Below are 19,479 nucleotides of genomic sequence, written 5' to 3' on the forward strand. Positions count from 1 at the left end.
ACCGGATTCTTGAGATAATATCCATAAAATTCCTCTGGGCGTGGGGAGGATAGCACTTAAAATGCTTTCGATTATTCAGGACATAAGTAGCATCTGGCACAATGCACTACATAGCACAGGTGATCAATGGGACACTTCACATCCTTTCTTTGGCATTTATTATAGCATCTCTATGAAGCAGTTAACTCGAAAATGTTACGGGAAGATTTATACTAAATCTCAAAGTTGGCCAGTTCATGACATGATAAGCTCATTAAGTTGTTAGACGATAGGAAGCAAAGCCCAGGGTCACTATCTTGTGGTTCAGAGGTTTTGCCCCTTAGCCATCATTCCGTCCATGGCCTGATCAGCTGGTGGAGAAGGTGGCCGTGATGGAGCCCGAGAGGTGGTTAAGCCTGTGTGTGGAGAAAGGGAGCTTGCAGCTCACAGGCCAGCAACACCGGTGCTTGGAAAGGCATTACGGTTCTAGCACAATTAAGCTCCACTTAGCGGCAGCTTTTTCTCCCCCAAACTCTTTCCGGGGTCTTTGTGCGCGACTCCAGGGAGCACTCCCATCTGGCCAGATGAAGAGCGAGGGGATTGTTTCATCAAAAGACAGAGTCTTAGAAAGGGGAAGTGGTGAACAAAAGGCTGAATCCTGAGGATTACAAGTGCTTTTGAACTGCCCTGGGAAGATCAGAAGTGAGCACTGGTGGACGCTTTAATGCCTGCCCCATGAGGTGGATCATTTTTTTTCAGAAGGCAGTGGAGGAAGATTTGGGGTGCAGGTACTCTGCTAAGAGGCTTGTGTTAATAAGATCACAGAATTGCAGGTCAGAGATAACAACAACAAACACCAGGTGCATCTGAAATATCAAAGCAAATAAACGTGACATCATGTTCAACTCCGTCTTTGCTGTTATTATCATCCAAAAGGAAAAATCATAGCTCCAAATTAAACCAGCCTAAATCCTGAGGCCATCCATCAAGAATACTCTTTCCTCTTTCTTTAATTCATACCTGCCGTGTGTACCAGAAAATTTTTCAAGACAGGCTTTCCATTAGCAATGCCCAGGGAGAAATAAGGTATCCTTGGGTGGGTAGAATTTACCTAGAGAAAACTCTAAATTGAGTAACCAACCCCCTAGGTTCTGCCCCCCGCCCCTGGAGGACAACTAACATTTCTGGCCACTTGAGACCACAAATTCTGATTGTTTTCTGGGCACGTGGTATTTGGGAAACCGACGCTTCCCACGTGAAGTTGCACATGAACCTCATTGGCCCACAGCCGCCCTGTAAATTGCCTAGGTTGGATCTTTAATGTCAGTTGAAGATCTAAATTAATCCTTAATAACCATGCCAAGATGAGAAAAAAAGGAAAACAGTTAAGTTCGAGTAGGGAGTTTTAGATTTAGGTTTAGTAGGCGGTATAATCGCCCTTGTCCACAGCACTCGATCACTTGTTTCTGGGTGGCCCGTGTGTATCTGGCTCTGTCATTTCACAGCACTGACTTCACTTAGACATATTCCCGACAAGAACAAACTCCTTCCTAAAGCAATTCAGTTAAGACAACTTCTCAAAGTGCCTGACCCCAGGGAAGAGCATAATATCCCAAGCAATTGACTCACAAATTTTGGAATATAATACTAAAAATAAGATGAAAAAAAATTCCTTAATTGAACATGCAAACTCAGAAAATATACAGACGAGCTTCAGGTTTTCTGGATGACTGTAATCTTTCTCACCTTATCTATTTCAGCCTTTCTTCTAATCCCAAGGTTTGAATTCAGTAAGTAGTATGAAAATTCACAAAAATACTTAAGAGACTAATATTTGATCCACAATATCCTAGAAGCCTCATGGGCATATCCTTTTTCGATCTTTCCAAAAAGTGTACATACAAGTGTGTAATAGTACCTAATATGTAATATGTGTAAAAGGACATGAGCTTTTTTCCTTCCTAGGAAATTGTCCTTTGTTTCCTTATTCCAGGCTTTCAATTAAGGTATAAGACCCCAGAAGTAGAACATGTATACCTGGCTGAAAGGATAAAAAAAAATTCACAACTTTTCTGAAGTATTACTTCATGATGGATACAAATATGGATGCCAGAAACAGACCGTCTGGATTCAAAGCTGTGCACTTATTGGCAATGTTATTTTGGCTAATTCACTCCATCTCCTTATTTGCCTCACCTATAAAACAGGGAAAATGATGATAATGGTAGCATCTATCCCATTAGTTTGTTGTGAGAACAAGGTGAGCCCTTCCATCCAGAGGACTGAGAACATTTCCTGGAACCTAGTAATTTTCAAGCACTCAGTAAATACTTCAGTTCACATGTCATCGTTACAAATTTTTTATTCCTAAGCTTCCTTTTAAACTATAGACTTGTGATAGAAACAATAGTGATTGTTGGGGCGCCTGGGTGGTTCAGTCAGTTGAGTGTCTGACTCTTGACTTCCGCTTAGGGTCGTGGGATCAAGCCCCCATCTGGCTCATCGGGCCCTGCACTGTGTGGAGCCTGCTTAAAATTCTCTCTCTCTCCCTTTGCCCCTCTCCCCAGCTTGTGCTCTCTCTCTCTCTTCTGTCTCCAAAATAAAATTTAGGGGTGCCTGGGTGGCTCAGTCATTTAAGCCTCCAACTCTTGATTTCGGTTCAGGTCATGATCTCACAGTTCATGAGTTTGAGCCCCGCATCAGGCTCTGCACTGACAGTGCTAACTAAGCCTTCTTGGGATTCTATCTTTCTGCCCCTTCCTCTCTCTCTCTCTCTCTCTCTCTCTCTTTCTCAAATAAACTTTAAAAAATAAGTAAGTAAAAAGTAAAATAAAATTTTAAAAAAACAATAGCAGTTGTGAATGTTGTGGTATTCATCTAAACATTAAAAACTTAGCCATTCATTTGGTCAGATGGTGGTCCAGTATTTAGAAATGAAAACTGACTTTAAAGTCAGTCTTGAGAGTAAGGCAGGAAGTTGATTCTATAGACCTATATCTATTTAGTCAGGAAAGTGGAAAATTAAGACGATGCAAGTAATTCATATGGGAAAAGGCAGGGTTGGAGGACAATCTTTTCATTTCCATTTCCTAGCCGGGGCCAAATTGTCTGAATACTTAAAACCCAAAGTCACTTGCTGTATGCAGATATGGACTTTGAAAACGGCTGATTATCTAAAAATTGGATTCAGTGACGCTGGTAAAATTCATTTCATCAACATTAGAAAACCCAGGCTACGTAATTTATATAAATGCATCAAGACAGTTTCTGAACAGACTTCATGGCAGCCTTGATCAGGCCAAATAAAACGCAGTACAATCAGCACGTTTTCTAATCACCCTGCCAGAGCTGGAAAGAGTCTTGTAGACTGATTAACTAAAGTCTTCAACAGCTTAAAGAAGTCTGATTCGGATGTAATAAAAATTTATTGGCATTACTGATTTCACAAACGTCAGCTGCTTTAGCATGTCCCACACTTCAAACCCTGCTTTGAAGACCAAATTACTTTCTACCTGTAAATATATTTTAAGAAATCATAGTTAATAATCAGGGGCTGCTGTTTTCATGGTCTTTCCAAAGCCAACTCTACGGCTTTCATCTTACCTTCTTGTGTAATTCACGGTCTTCTTTTAAGAGATTGAGATCACAGTCCATAGGGCAGGGACCAAATTTATTAGAAATGCTTCCTAGGGTTAAAAACAAAAGGTGGGAAAATGTATCACAGATTTTCACTTCAGAGGCCATGTAAGCTTATACTACTGTAATCTAAGAATGTATATAAAGCCCGACAAATGGGGATAAATTCAAGAACTGTAAGGAGGCTCTAAGATGTTCTATCCTCCCAATTTTAATGCAGTCGATGTATGAACCTCAAGTAGAACTCTACCAGTGGTCACCCCACGGGGGATGCAATTTACGAGCAGCAGTCTGATCCGCTTTCCTACCCACATCCGGGTAGGATTCTCCATTATCAGCTAGTTTTTCTGGGATCGAGTTTTCAAAGACACTCCTCTGCACCTCATACCAGTGTTCCAATATAAAACCTTGAGGCTAAAAAGTTCTGTTCCCATCTGTACCCAGGATTTGCCACCTGAGCTAACTTTTTCATATGATGCGTGACTTCTCCTGGAGTTTCTCAACCTCAGCACTGTTGACATTTTGGATTGGATCATTCTGCGTTATGGGGGCTGCCCCGTGTTTTCTAAACTGTTTAGCAGCATTTTTGGCCTCTACCCACGGGATGCCCGCAGTACCTTCCACCCTTCCATCCCTCCCCCACTTGTTGCAACCAAAAATGTCTCCGGGCGTTGCCGAATGCCTCCTGGGGAGCAAGACATCACCAGTTGAGAACTACTGCTCCAGAACCATAACTCTTCGCAAACAAAGTAACAACAACGACAACAACAATAAAACTCTCTGCAGACAATGTGCCTTGTTCATCTTGTTTCTTCTGCAGTGTTTAACACAGGATCTGAAAGAGTGTGAGTTGGAGACTATTTCTTAAATTACCGATCATTCCCATAAGGTTGACCCAACAACTTTTTTTTTTTTTTGAGTATACACGCATCATACACCACAAGCAGCCAAAGGATTACTGCTTGTCCTCCTCTCCCATTCCAGGAACTAAATATTTTCATCCTGGCCTTTGGAATTGCCCTTGTGGACGTTTTTTTAAGGAGGTTTCCACAGTGCAAATATTTTTGGACATCATCTCCGTGTCTACAAGCTTTAAAAAAAATTTCTTCTCCCTAGAGATGACCCAGCCGGCCTCTTCTCCCCAGTCAAGGTCTTTGTGGCTCATGCATTTTTGAGCAGCAAGGTTTTATTGTATTTTCTGACTCTGCTCCCAGTACACGATGCTAAACTGAAGGCAGATACCAAAAAACGTCCTTCTTCAGGGAGAGTCAAATGGTTAAGTGCCCCTTGTGTCAGAAGCCTGGCACTTTAGTCTATTGGGATGAGGGTCATGTAAACCTTTAAAAGAGCTTCCTTATTTTGAGTCTAAACAGAATTCATTGATAGTGTGTTTGGTGTGGTCAAAATCGAGATAAGAAAGAAAGCAAGGAAATGGTTTCACACTTTAAATATATTATTATTTTATTTTTTAATTATATTTTTTATTTGAGGGGGAAGGGCAGAGGGAGAGAGAGAGAGAGAGAGAGAGAGAGAGTCTTAAGCAGGCTCCAAACTCAGTGTGGAGCCCGATACCAGGCTCAATCCCACCACCTTGAGATCATGATATGAGCTGCCACTGAGGATCAGACCCTCAAATGACTGAGCCAGCCACATGTCCCAAATACATCATTACTTTCAAAGGCTTATAATCTAAATTCTCAGTGCACAGTTGGTGGGTGGAATATAAAAATATGAAATAATAGAATAAACTTTTAGCGTTTTTGAAGAGCTTCATATATATTATGATGTTTACCACACACACCACACACACACACACACACTCACACAAAAGTGTTACAGACTTGGAAACTGAGACTCAGATCAAAGAACTTGCACAAATCAGACAGCTAACCAGTAAAAAGTCTGAAATCTAGGTCCAATTCTATTTGTTCTCAAAGCCCACGCATTTACCCCTTGTTTCACACCTTGTGGGAGAACCGTACCCCATTTTCTACCTCTACACTTTTTTAAACATTGAACAATACATGCATTTTTTATTGCTGCTGGAACACATTTCCACAACTTAGCGACTTACTATTCATATATTCGCTTACATCTTTTGCAGGTCAGAAATCCGAGCATAGCACGGCCCAGCTGGTTCTGCTTCTTCAAATCTTACCAGGTCAAAATCAATGTTATCAGGCAGGGCTGCAGTTCTCATCTGGGTCTTGGGATCCTGTTGTGAGCTTGCTGGTTGCTGGTAGAGTTTTTTTTCCTTCTCACACATTCCTCGCAGTTTCCTCTGAGCCAACAACCGCAGGATGCATCCTGACGCTTTGAGCGTCTCCAGCTTCTCCTTCGGCTTCCTCTTCTGCTTACCCACCTGAGAAAGTTCTGTCCTTTAAAGGTTCGTGTAATTGGATTCGGTTCACCCAGGTCGTCTCCCTCCTGATGATCAGCTTCTGGGGATGAGTCCTTGGACATTTTTGGGACTTAAAAGCCATCTTAAAAATTCTGCCAACCAGGAGCAATTTCTGATGCAACGGAATTTGTATTGCTGTATGTTAAAACGTAGTAATACTGTGTGTGTCCAGGTGATAAAGTCCCTACCAAAGAGACAGTCTTCTAAAAGTCTTAATTAAACAATTTCTTTGTTTTTATGTAAAATGTTTTTTGCTCTATAACCTACCTTCCTATTTGTAAAGACGTATATAGTAAATACGTATACGTTAATAATCATTAATGTTCACTTCATGTAATTGTATACCTTATGTAACAAATGTTATTCATTTTATAAATATGTACATAATATAATTTTTACAAGATTATGATCATAGTGCATATACCATTCTCATCCTTTTTTATACTTACATTGTTTCTTGTTATTAAATATTCTTTCAAGCCTGATTTTTAATCGCTCTGCAGCAGTATTTCTTTTTTTTTTTTTCACTTAAACCAACCACCCCTTGGTTGTATATTCACATCATATTGAACAAATTTCACAAAAAATTTTTACACTTCTCTGTGTTTATTTTCACAGGTGAGTATCTAAGATCAGGAATACTAAATCAAACACAGGATTCACGGTAAGAACTATCAATATTCTAACTGCAGCCAGCAATGTATGAGAGTGTCCAATTCACTCACATGCTTGCCAAAACGGACTCCCACCATATTTTTCAGTTTTGCCTACTTGGTAGACAAAATAATAACATTTCATTGTTATTTTATTTTATTTTTTATAGTTTTTTAATATTTATTTATTTTTGAGAGAAATAGACACAGAGCACAAGCAGGGGAGGAGGCAGACAAAGAGGGAGACACATAATCGGAAGCAGGCTCCAGGCTCTGAGCTGTCAGCACAGAGCCCCACGCGGGGATTGAACTCACAAACTGTGAGATCATGACCTGAACCAAAGTCGGATGCTTAACTGACAGAGCCACCCAGGCACCCCTCATTGTTATTTTAATTTGCAATCTCTAATTCTAAAAAAAATGTGAATTATTTTATGCTTGTTGAGCATGTATGTCTTTTGTGTTGTAACTTACTATTCCTTCATTTTTTTTCAGCTGGAGTATTTAACATTTTCTTTAGAATTTTTATCTTTCCATGTCGTATTTATCTTTGCCTGGCACACTGGTTCAAATATTTTTTCTGTTCGTAGTTTGCCTGCTAATTTCTTTGACAGTTGTGTCTGTGTGTGTGTGTGTGTGTCCGCGTATGAGGTGGTTTTCAATCTTATATAATCATGAGTATCAATGTTTTGCTTTATTGCTTCTCTTTTTGCTTATAAGCTTACAAATTTTTTCCACACTATATAGTCAAATGAAGTGCATAGAAACAAACTGTAAGGAAATAAGGAACTCGTGAGGTTCTGGCATGATTGTCTTTCATACTCCCCCACTGCCATTCAGGTAAACAATGGTGACACTAGGGAGTCCTCCTTCCACCCCAGGGTTAGACATACAAACAAAACCAAAAATCATTTCTCTCGAAGGACTCCTTCCCTTTGTTTCCTATTTCTTTTCACCACTTCGCTAAGCCACCCAGACTCAAAATCTCCTCCATGACTTTTCCTTCCCTACTGTGACTCACAGCTAATCATTTGCCACTGTCTTCTACCTTGTTAAGAAGATTTTATAGCCATTCCTTCCTTTTTTCAGCCATATGTTTCATCACTTTCTCAAATGCAAATGTATAAGCAAATCGATAGACGGACAGATACACAGATAAGTGGTGAGTTTTAACTGAAACAGAATCATGCCATATACTTTTGTCCACAAGTGTTCTTTTTTTCATATAATAAGAAATCATGGTCATCTCTATGAGTCATAAAATACACGTCTAACAGTATGTTACTTAAAATGAATTTTTCCCGGGGTGCCTGGGTGGCTCAATAGGTTAAGCGTCTGACTTCAGCTCAGGTCATGATCTCACAGTTTGTGACTTCAAGCCCCCCGTCGGGCTCTGTGCTGACAGCTCGGAGCCTGGAGCCTGCTTCCGATTCTGTGTCTTCCTCTCTCTCTCTCTCTCTCTCTCTGCCCCCTGCCCTGCTCACACTCTGTCTCTGTCTCTCAAAAAGTGAATAAACGTTAAAAATTTTTTTTTTTAATGAAATTTTCCCCTTGATCCTCCTTCATATCTTCCATCCACAGTCCCCTAACACCTTTCCATCCCACCCGCTCGCTCCACATAACACGTTTTATCCTCTCTGTGCTCATTTAACCAGATCTATACATACACACACATATGTGAACACAGGGACAACACATTGATAGAGGTGATATTCATTGTTACACAAAAAGCATTTTATATATTGTATATACCTGCCTATACCTTTTCTCAACAGTATCTGATGGAATTCTCTTCAAGTCAATTATTAGAGCTCTAATGTATTATATTCGATGGCTGCATAATATATTAGCACTGCAGATGTCGCTTGATTTATTTAACCATTCCCTATTGATGACATTCATTTTTCTTCATTTTTATATTTTATTTATTATTTATTTAAGAGAGAAAGAGTGTGTGTGTGAATGGGGGAGGGGCAGAAAGAGAGAGAGAATTGAAAGCAGGCTCTACACTCAATGTAGAGCCTGAAGCAGGACTCAGACCCATGACCCTAAGATCATGACCTGAGCCGAAATCAAGAGTTGGACGCTCAGCTGTCTGAGCCACCCAGGTGCCTTTATTTTTATATTCTTACCAAAAAGAATGTGACAGTAAAATCCATTACTCGTGCTTTTATTCCTGTGGATGGGTTTCCAAGGTGAGATTGCTGGGTCAATGAGTGCTCATGTTTTAAATGCTAATCGATGTTGTCAGATTGCTTTCCAAAAGCTTGCATATGTATTTACATATGTAAATATATAAGCATATATATGTATATATATACATATACGTATATATTTCCATAGCAATTTATAAGAAAATCTATTTTTCTAAATCCTTGCCACCAGTAGATCACCTTTGAATTATTAATTCATAACATTATTCTGTGATGATAAGAGACAGTGGCCTCTATTATTTTATTTCACATATGTCTGTCATAGATACAAAACCTAACAAGATTAGGTTACATTTTATACTCAGCTGTTGTGTTATTTGATGCATATAGATTGTGTCATATTATATCTTTTTCATAAATGATACCTTTTATCATTATAAAATGTTCTTTTACTGTTTAGACCTGTTTAAACCTCAAATTTCAACTTTCCTGATATGGAGATTGTTTCCTGGGACAGCTTTATTTTTGTTTGAATTTTCTGGTATCAGTTCATCCATAGGTGTTCAACATTTCTTTAACTATGTTATGCTTGTTTACTGTAAGTACTGTATAGTTGGGGCTTTCTTTCTAATTCACTTAGACAGGATCTTTTAATGGGGAAATTATCACACTATTAAAATATTATATGTTTTATTTTATTTCTCTTTTATTCATTTTACTTTTCTACTCCCTCCTTTCCTTTTCTTTGTGTCGCTGATTAGCGTAGGATGATATTCGTTTATCTTGGTATTTCCTTCCTTACTGTATGTGCTACCCTATTCAGTTATGATTACTTTCTCCAGAGTGTAGGCATAGGCAAAAAGGACAAAGTTAGAAGTGCACCACACAGTGTCTGGTCTAATAAGGGAGCGGTAAAAAAAAAAAAGCACAAAGTGAGAGACCCCTGGCAAAGGGAAAGATATGGAAGTGTATGTCTAAAGAAAGCATAAAAGTGTCCCATGAGAGAATAGGACATGTTTTAAAAACCCAACAATTTCTGCCATTTGACAACACCAGAGAAATAAGCCCTTCTCTGCCTTCAGCTCTGTCCTGTTCCTGGTTAGATCACAAAGGACTCAATAACCACAATTCACAAGATGGAGAGAAGGGGTAGAAGCATAATACTCAAAACTAGAAAAAGATATACCCAACTTCTGCCTGCACTTCTCAATATTTAGGGCCAGTCTGAAGTAAACTGTAGGCTGGGTAAAGCCTTTAAAAGATGTTGAAAACTTTTTTTGTTACTGGCCCAACTAGGCATATGAACCAGTGATTTCAGACTGGAGGCAGGAGTGGTAACAAGATCAAAGGAGGAATATTGGATCACCACAGACTCCCTTCATACAGTTACCCACCTCATACTCTAACTCCACCTGCTACGTTTGTGGTAGAAGGAGAGGGCCCCCTTATTCCCTGCACCTGTTAACACTTGAATCAGATGATGATGTTACTGGCAACTTTATGACCACACACTCTGTATTTTCCCTGGCTAAATCCACAAGCGCTGAATCCAGTCTTGTTACTTTTAAAATCAAAGTGCCGGGTGATAATTTATATCCAATAAAATATACATATTCAATTGACAAACATATGCACCCATTTATTCCCACCACAAGTAAAATATAACACATTTAGCATCACCTCCCCAAATCCCCCCATGTCCTTTGCAGTCAATCCTTCCATCGCCAACACACACGCACACACACACACACACACACACTCACACTCACTCGCTCACTCCTGGTGACCACTTATCTGATTTCTACCATTATAGATTAGAATTATGTTTAACATTCATATATATGCAATGATACAGTATCTACTCTTTTGTCTCAGACTTCTTTCTACCCAGAACAATATTTTGATACTCATCACTTTTTTATTATGAGTAACCATCCTTCTTATGATTGTACTGCAATTTATTTATTAATTCATCTATTAATAGATATTTGGATGTTACAAAGTTTTGACTGTTGTGACCAGGTTTCTATGAACATTCATGTTGAAATCTCTTTGTGGACATCTTTTCATTTTTCTTTGGTAATAGCAGTGGAATCACTGGGTCTTTTGTAGGTGTTTATTTCATTTAACAAAAAACTGTCAGTTTTCCAAAGTGGTTGTACCACACCAGCAAAGTATGAAAGTTTCCTCCAAGTCACCATTAACGCTTGGTAGTTTCTTTTTTATATATTTTAGCATATTAGTAATCGTGAAGTGGTAACACATGGTTTTAACTTGCATTTCCTGATGACTAAAGATTCTTAGGTGATATTTATAACTAACTGGATATTTCATCTATTCTTTTGTGAAACTTCTAAGTATAATTTTTTAAAAGTACGTTATTTTCTTCTTATTAGTGAATGTAAAAGTTCTCTATATCGTCTGGATACAAACCATTTTTTAGATACATGTACTGCAATTGGTTTCCCTCAGTTTGTAAAACTTGCCTTTTTATTTTTCCCAATGGCAACTTGCTTAGAAAACGTATAATTTTGTTGAAATCCAATGGATCATTTATTTTTCTTTTAAAGTAAGTCATTTCTGTCTCCTGTCTAAGAAAACTGCCAAGATTATGAAGATTTCTCCTATGTTTTCTTCTAAAAGTTTTGTTGCCCTGGCTATGACTTCTAGGATATAAAGTGATGAGACTAGACATCCTTGCCTCGTTCCTGATTTATAAAAGGAAACATTGAACATCTCTCCATTAAGCCAGAGAAATGTATGCTGTACTATTCAAGTCTTTAAAATATATTATGATCTAATTTATTACCCAATATATGATCTATCGTGCCTTCTGTTTCCTCGAAAAGAAGGTGTATTTTGCTGTTTTTAGGTAAAGTGTTTTGTAAAATCAATTCAATCAGGCTGGTTGGTAGTGTCATTCAGACCTTGTATATCCTTCCTGATTTCTTTTTCATCTCTTTGCATTTCTCTGATGATGAGTGATATTGAGCACCTTTGCATCTTACCTCCTGGTCATCCATATATCTTCCTTGGAAAATGTCTATTCAGATCCTCTGCCCATTTCTTAATCAGCTTCCATGATTTTTTTTTTTGTTATCGACTTGTATAAGTTATTTATATATTTTGGATATATTCCTCTATCAAATATATGATTTGCAAACACGTTCTCGCATTTGGTAGATTATCTTCATTTCATTTCATTGGTGGTTACCTTTGTTGTGTAGAAGCTTTTAGTTCAATGTAATCCCACTTGTTTGTTTCTGTTTTGTTTACTTGTTTTGCTCATTTCCTTTGCTTTTGGTACCAAATCCAAAAACAGTCATCAAGACTAACATCAAACAATTCACCTCCTATATATTCTTTGAGAAGTTTTATGGTTTCAGGATGTTCCAAGGCTGTTTAATCTCTGTCATTCGGCACACATTTAGGATTGTTCTATCTCCCTGGTAAATTGTCCCTTTTATATGCGTCTCCAAGTCTACTCTTAGATTTCTCATATGAGATATTAATGGGGCCACATCAGCTTTCTTTTGTGTAGCATTTCCATGGTTTCTGTTTTTCTGTCCTTTCATCTTCAAGTTAAACTTCTTTTTAAATTTTTTTAATGTTTATTTATTTTTGAAGGAGAGAGAGAGAGAGAGACAAAACACGTACAGAGGAGGGGCAAAGAGAGAGGGAGACACAGAATCCGAAGCAGGCTCCAGGCTCTGAGCTGGCAGCACGGAGCCTGATGTGGGGCTCAAACCAAAGTCGGACACTTAACCGACTGAGCCACCCAGGCTGTCCCAAGTTAAACTTTTGTCTTCAGATTTACAGGGCACGTCTCATAGACTGCGTATAGTGGAGTCTTGCCTTTTCATTTAGATTGACAGTCCCAGCTTTTTAATTTAATTATTTAGTCGACATTTTATGCCATTATTCATATGGTTGAGTTTGTCTACCATCTTGCTGTTGTGTTTTTTGCTTCTTTTTTCTTCACGTTGAACTTCTCCTGCCTTCTTCTTGGTGTCTTACATGTGTTCTTAGTATTATATCTTATTTTCTCTATTGTTTCTACACTTTCCTCTATTACTTTCTATTATTTCTACATCTTTGAGGCGGTTCTACTATTCAACCCAAGACTAATAGCATGGATTTGAATTTTTAAATTCAAATTTTTAAATCCACGTCTGGTTATCATCAATGTTGTATAATTTCACACTTCACACCTGACAGTTCACACTGTCTGCTTCGTGCTTCTCATTTCACAAATGTAATAAGCTCACAATTTGATTCTATTTCCTACCCCCCACCCATGATAACAATCATGTCTTTTAACAGTACATGGTTTACATCTCCACCACAGAATGCCATTTTATTTTTTTAAATAGTAAGTTACATTTTAAGAAAAGTATCAGAAAAATTAGTCTTTAGTATTTACCTCTGTGTGTGCCATTTTTGGTTCTTCTCCATTCTCCTGTGTCAATCATCTTGTAGCATTTTCCCTCCAGCCTGAAGAACATTCTCTAGTTCTGATGGTTTGTTTGTAGTGCTGGTCTGCTGTAGAAATATTTGTTCAGCTTTCCTTCATCTGAAAATGTCCTCATACCAACCTCAATTTTTGAAGGATGTTTTTTGCCAGATACGAATTCTGGAATGACATTTCCTCAGCACTTAGAATATGTCATTACATTGATTTCTGGTCTCCACCGTTTCTAACGATAATGTTAGCCATTTTTCATACCATTATTCACTTCCATATAAAGGCTTTTTTCTCCTTCTGCCTCTTATCAGAATTTTCACTTTAACTTTGGTGTTCTACAGTTTGACTCTGATATTATTTTTTTAAGATTTTATTTGTTTTAATTTTTTAATGTTTATTTTTGAGAGAGAGAGAGAGACAGAACTCAAAATGGAATCCAGGTTCCACACTGTCAGCATACAGCCCAACACAGGGCTTGAACTCACAAACTGTGAGATCATTACCTGAGCCAAAGTCGGACACTTAACCTACTGAGCCACCCAGATGCCCCTAAAATTTTATTTAAGTAAACTTTACACCCAACATGGGGCTCAAACCTACAACCCTGAGATTAAGAGTTGCAGGCTCCACTGACTGAGCCAGCCAGGCGTCCCAGCTACAATATTCCTAATACAGGTGTCCCTTTTATACATTCTTGTGGGGTTCACTGATGATATTCAACTTATAATTCAATATATTCCATCAAATTTGGGAAATTTCAGTCATTACTCTTTTAATACATATTTCTTCCATTTTATGACCCTCCTTTCCTTCTAAGATTTGCATTACATGTATGTAAAACTATATGATATTTCCCCATGGGTCTCTTGAGTCTTTCTTCATTTCTGTCTTGGCTTTTTCTTTTCTGTACTTCAGATTGGTTAATTGATTTTAATTCTTGGACTTTAAGTTCCATAACTTCCATTTGGTTTGTTGATTATAGTTTCCAGATCTCTGCTGGGATGATGTAACCATTCATTAAGACCCTATTTTCCTTTACTTATCAGAAATTAATTTCCTTAAATTCATGAACATACTTACAATGAAATGTTTTAATGGCTTTTCCTGCTAAGTTTAATATTTGAATCATCTTGGAGTTATTTTATTCACTATTTTCTTTTGTCTAAGATTTATATTCCCTTGATCTTTGCATACATCATAATTGCAGATCATATAATGTACTCCAGAGAAGACTCTGGATTCTGTTATCTGCCTGGAGAAAGTGTTGATTTTTTTTTTTAGTTAACAGTTCGATTACTGGCAAATCCCATTAAACTTCTGTAGGCTTGAATGTACATTTAGTTACAACCTATCTGTGAAAAACAGATAGGGTTTTCAAGCCACATGAACTTACCAGAACTCAACCTCAAAACCATAAATCCTCTGATGATCTTGCTGAAGCATGGTGGCAGGTTTTCCTCAGGGCAGTCTCAGAGTATGCCACTTAGAGCATATGATTTTTTTAATATATATAGGACCTTAAAAATTCAAGTATAGTTGACACACAATGCTCCATTAGTTTCAGGTGTACAACATAGCGATTCAACTTCTCTATATGTTGTATTACAGTCACACCAAGTGTAGCTACCATCTGTCACCATGTTAGGGTATTACAATATCATTGACAATATTTTCTATGCTGTACCTCTTATTCCCATGACCTATTCATTCCTTAACTGGAAGCCTGTATCTCCCACTCCCTTTCACCCATTTTATCCATCCCCCTATCTCCCTTCCCTCTGGGAATCACCAGTTCTCTATATTTATAGGTCAGATTCTGCTGTTTGTTAGTTCATTTGTTTTGTTTTTTAGATTCCACATAATGCACGAAATCATATGGTATTTGTCTTTCTCAGTCTGACCAGTTTCACTTAGCATAATACCCTCTCGATCCATCCATTTTGTCACAAATAGCAAGATCTCATCCTTTTTTATGGCTTTGTGTGTGTGTGTGTGTGTGTGTCCATTCATCTGTCAATGGACACTTGGGTTGCTTTCATATCTTGGCTATTGTAAATAATGCTGCAAAACATAAGAGTTTATATACATTTTAGAAATAGAGTTTTTTAGGGGCGCCTGGGTGGCGCAGTCGGTTAAGCGTCCGACTTGAGCCAGGTCACGATCTCGTGGTCCGTGAGTTCGAGCCCCCCGTCAGGCTCTGGGCTGATGGCTCAGAGCCTGGAGCCTGTTTCCGATTCTGTGTCTCCCTCTCTCTCTGCCCCTCCCCCGTTCATGCTCTGTCTCTCTCTGTCCCAAAAATAAATAAACGTTGAAAAAAAAATTTAAAAAAAAAAAAAAAGAAATAGAGTTTTCATTTCCATTGGGTAAATACCCAGTACTAGAATTTTTGGATCATATGATATTCCTATTTTTCATTTTTAAAGGAACCTCCATACTGTTTTCCACAGTAGTTGTACCAATTTGAATTCCTACCAACTATGCATGTGGGTTTCTTTTTCTCCACATCCCTGTCAACATTTGTTGTTTATTGACTTCTTGATTTTAGCCACCCTAACTGGTGTAAGGAGATGCTTAATTTGTGGTTTTGATTTGCCTTTCTCTGATAGTTGGTGATATTCAACATCTCTTCATGTGTCTGTTATCCATCTGTATCTCTGCCCTGGAAAAATGTCTATTCAGTTCCTCTGTCCATTTTTTAACTGGATTGTTTGTGGTTCTGGTGTTGAGTTGTATGAGTTCTTTATATATTTTAGACATTTACTCCTTATCAGATAATATCATTTGCAAATATCTTTTCCCATTCAGTAGGTTATCTTTTTTTGATGTTGATGGTTTCCTTTGCTGTGCAAAAGTTTTTTTTTCTTTTTTTGATGTAGTTCTAATAGTTTATTTTTCATATTTTTCCTTTGCCTGAGGAGACATATTTAGAGAACTGTTAGCCATGGCTGATGTCAGAAAAAATTACTGCCTGTGCTCTCTTCTAGGATTTTTATGGTTTTAGGTCTCACATTTAGGTCTTTAATCCATTTCGAGTTTATTTTTGTATATGGTGTAAGAAAGTGGTCCAGTTTCATTATTTTACATGTAGCTGTCCAGTTTTCCCAGTGCCATTTATTGAAAAGAATCTTTTCCCCATTGCATATTCTTATCTCCTTTGTCATAGATTAATTTACCTTTTAAATGTGGGTTTATATCTAGGGTATCTACCCTTGTCCATTAATCTATGTTTCTATTTTTTCTTTATACCATACTGTTTTGATGACTACAGCTTTGTAGTCTATCTTGCTGGCATTGTGATACCTCCAGTTTTGTTCTTCTTAGGATTGTTTCAGCTATTCGGGGTCTTCTGTGGTTCCATACAAATTTCAGTATCGTTTGTTCTAGTTTTGTGAAAAATGCCTTTGGTATTTTAATGATTGCGTTGAATCTGTAGATTGGGGTAATATGAACATTTTGACAGCACGAATTCATCCAATCCATGAGCATGGAACATGTGTTCATTTGTCTGGATCATCTCCAATCTCTTTCATCAGTGTTGGATAGTGTTCCGAGTACAGGTCTTTCACCTCTCTGGTTAAGTTTATTCCTAGGTATTTTACTCTTGTGTGTGTGTGTGTGTGTGTGTGTGTGTGCAATTGTAAACGTTCCCACTGCATAGACTTTGAGCATCTCCATTTGCTGTCAAATCGATAATGAGGTATTAACATGCCTCTCCTGGTTTGAATTCCATCTCTGTTCCAGCTCTAGTATCTCTGTTCCGTTTTCAGGCTCACCTAGAAAAGCCCTAGTTAGTCTCCCTGAAACAAGGATTCATGGTGGATTTCCTACACTGAATTCTTAGTTCCCTTCTGCAAATCTCTCTGTTCTGCGTTCTGCTTTGCAGACCCCAGCTGCTTCTGCTGTCCTGCATGCCAAGCTCTGTCTCCTCAGCTCAGGGAGACTCTGCTGGGATTCCACCTCCCTGCTGTACTGTCAGGACACTGAGCCCAGGTAGAAATCCAGAGTTTGCCTTAAAATGTTCTCTTCTCTCAAGGATCAGGAAGTCTGGCGCTTCCTGATGGCCAATGCCCAGAACAGCTGTTTCATACATTCTCTCCAGTTTAATAATTGATTCTAACAGAAGAGCTAGTCTGATACCAGCTACTCTGTCAGAGCCAAAATTGGAAGTTTCACTATTGTTTAAGTTTTTAATTAAAAAGTATAATTGGATATATTTATCGTCATGGGCAAGCTAGCACCCACGCTTATGTTTTCGTAATACAAATACAGGTTAATTATTTAAAAAGTTCACTTTATTTTATGGAACTACTACTCAACTTAATTATCAGATCCTCTTACATTGAGAAAAAAGACAAAATATTTACAAGTAATAGTAACCTGCTGATGCCTTTGGAATGTGTCAGCTGGGATCACCTAGAAAAAAATAAATGGAACAGGCATATTTTTTAATAATGTATGAGGTGCACAAGGGGGAAAAAAAACACTTGTCAAAACTGTATGTTACAGTACCCTATCTATATATAAATGCATATGTTTATAAAAGTGTGTTTTCCCTGTTGCGCTAATCTTTTTTACTTGGCATATTTTTAATGGTTTTTCCAAATGACCTTTGTAAAATTAATCAAGGATCTGACACTATCCTTTGGAGAAATACAAAGAAAGAATGCTGCTTATAATAACTTTTGCATGAAAAACAGCCAGAAAATGACAAAACAGAGAAAACATTAATACTAAAAAAATTAAAGCTTGAAAGTGGAACTAACTGAAAAATGTTGCCTTTTTGTCAGTAATATTTTTGTGTGTCTCTGAAATTCCAATCCCTTTTATTTTCTAGACCATTGTCTTAATTACTTGAGATCAGATAGATTTCTCAAAACAATTTACTAAGTAAAATACACCCCAATTTTCCAAGAGCTCTAACAGTGAGAAGCATCTCAAATTAAACATTAATAAAATGTACAGGAAATATGGGTAAAAAAATATAAATGCAAAGAAACTAGAAAGATGTCTGCAATTAGACCGGATGGAAATCTAAAAAGAAATTAAATTTAGTTATAATACATTTTCTATTCTTTTCTTTGAGAAAATTACTACTGAAGTGAGGAATATTTTCCCCCTGTAATTTAAATGGTAAGCTGCCAGATGTGTGTCTCATGCTTGAAGAGTCGAAGCTTTGCATTATTTAGCATATTAAGAATCACAGAATTTTTAAAAGGGCTCCTTTATTGCCTCGAGGTTCTAATTAAGTAAACCTTAGCCTGGTACATTTAAAACTTGCAATACAAGAGATTTTTGCTTTTTTTTCCCCCATAGTCAAGTCACATCTATGTAATAAGTATAGAAAATCTTTAAGATGATATAATTTTTCTTTGGCTTGAAGAATTAAAGCTATCTATTATTTTAAGAAGTTTTTAATAGAGGCCAGCAATCTAGAAGACAACTAAGGATTCGAAATACTTTTTAATCATTGCAAGTTGCTTTCCTTATTTATACCAAAGCATATGTGTTTCATAAAGGCAGTTCTATAGCTATCAATCTCCCCCTCTCTCTCCTTTCCTTCTTCTGTCTCTGCTGTGGCCTCAATCATTCTCTTGTTAGACAAAGGCGATTACAAGAAGCAACAAGATCATAGGTTTGGGACTGATATCATGTTTTTATGTGTTTCTGTACGTGTGTCTGTCTGTGTTCAATATCTGATCACACGGCATTAATTAGTTGTCTTTCAGCAGTTTGTAGAAAGAGTCCCAGAAGCTTACGTGAAAACCATAATCAGGTGGAAGTTCTGTAGGCACACGACATTCATAAATCATACCCTTAAATACAGTTATTTTTGCCATTTTAGAAAATGTCAAAGGTGTCAACTCTGTCCAAATATACCGCTTAACAGTGACCATTTTAGTAAATGGACTTGAAATGCATTCAGAGAACTGACAGTTAAAAGCACATAATCTAGTTCATAGTACCAACGAACAGTCTAAAGGCCAAAATAAGCCCCAAAGTATGAATTCTCGATGACGTGTTGCAGTGACCCTGGCTGCAGCCACAGACCATGGCCTTGGCATTGTGTTTCTACATTAGAAATTGATGCCCCCAATTTTTGAAACGTGATTTTTTTAATATCTAGGTTCCAGTTAGGAAACAGAAATGTTTCAACCACTTTTAGAGTGATAGTCCAATATCTATTGGAGGATA

The 19,479-nt window shown here is 37.7% G+C and overlaps 1 protein-coding gene across 1 annotated transcript in view; it reads right to left on the bottom strand.

Annotated features, from left to right (window-relative positions):
* The window catches only part of LOC124529224 (uncharacterized), a 299,198-nt gene that overhangs the window by 141,746 nt on the left and 137,973 nt on the right, over nt 1-19,479 (bottom strand). Inside the window, exons 13-14 of the mRNA XM_047103062.1 lie at nt 12,885-12,909; nt 3,583-3,661 (exon numbers count right to left, since the gene is read on the bottom strand). Coding sequence (XP_046959018.1) covers nt 3,583-3,661; nt 12,885-12,909 — 104 coding nt within the window. The remainder of the gene's footprint in view (nt 1-3,582; nt 3,662-12,884; nt 12,910-19,479) is intronic.

This window comes from Lynx rufus, unplaced genomic scaffold (assembly GCF_022079265.1).
Source record: "Lynx rufus isolate CCGP_SWC_20201006 ecotype Redwood Valley unplaced genomic scaffold, mLynRuf1.p SCAF_6, whole genome shotgun sequence".
Taxonomy (NCBI): Eukaryota; Metazoa; Chordata; class Mammalia; order Carnivora; family Felidae; genus Lynx; species Lynx rufus.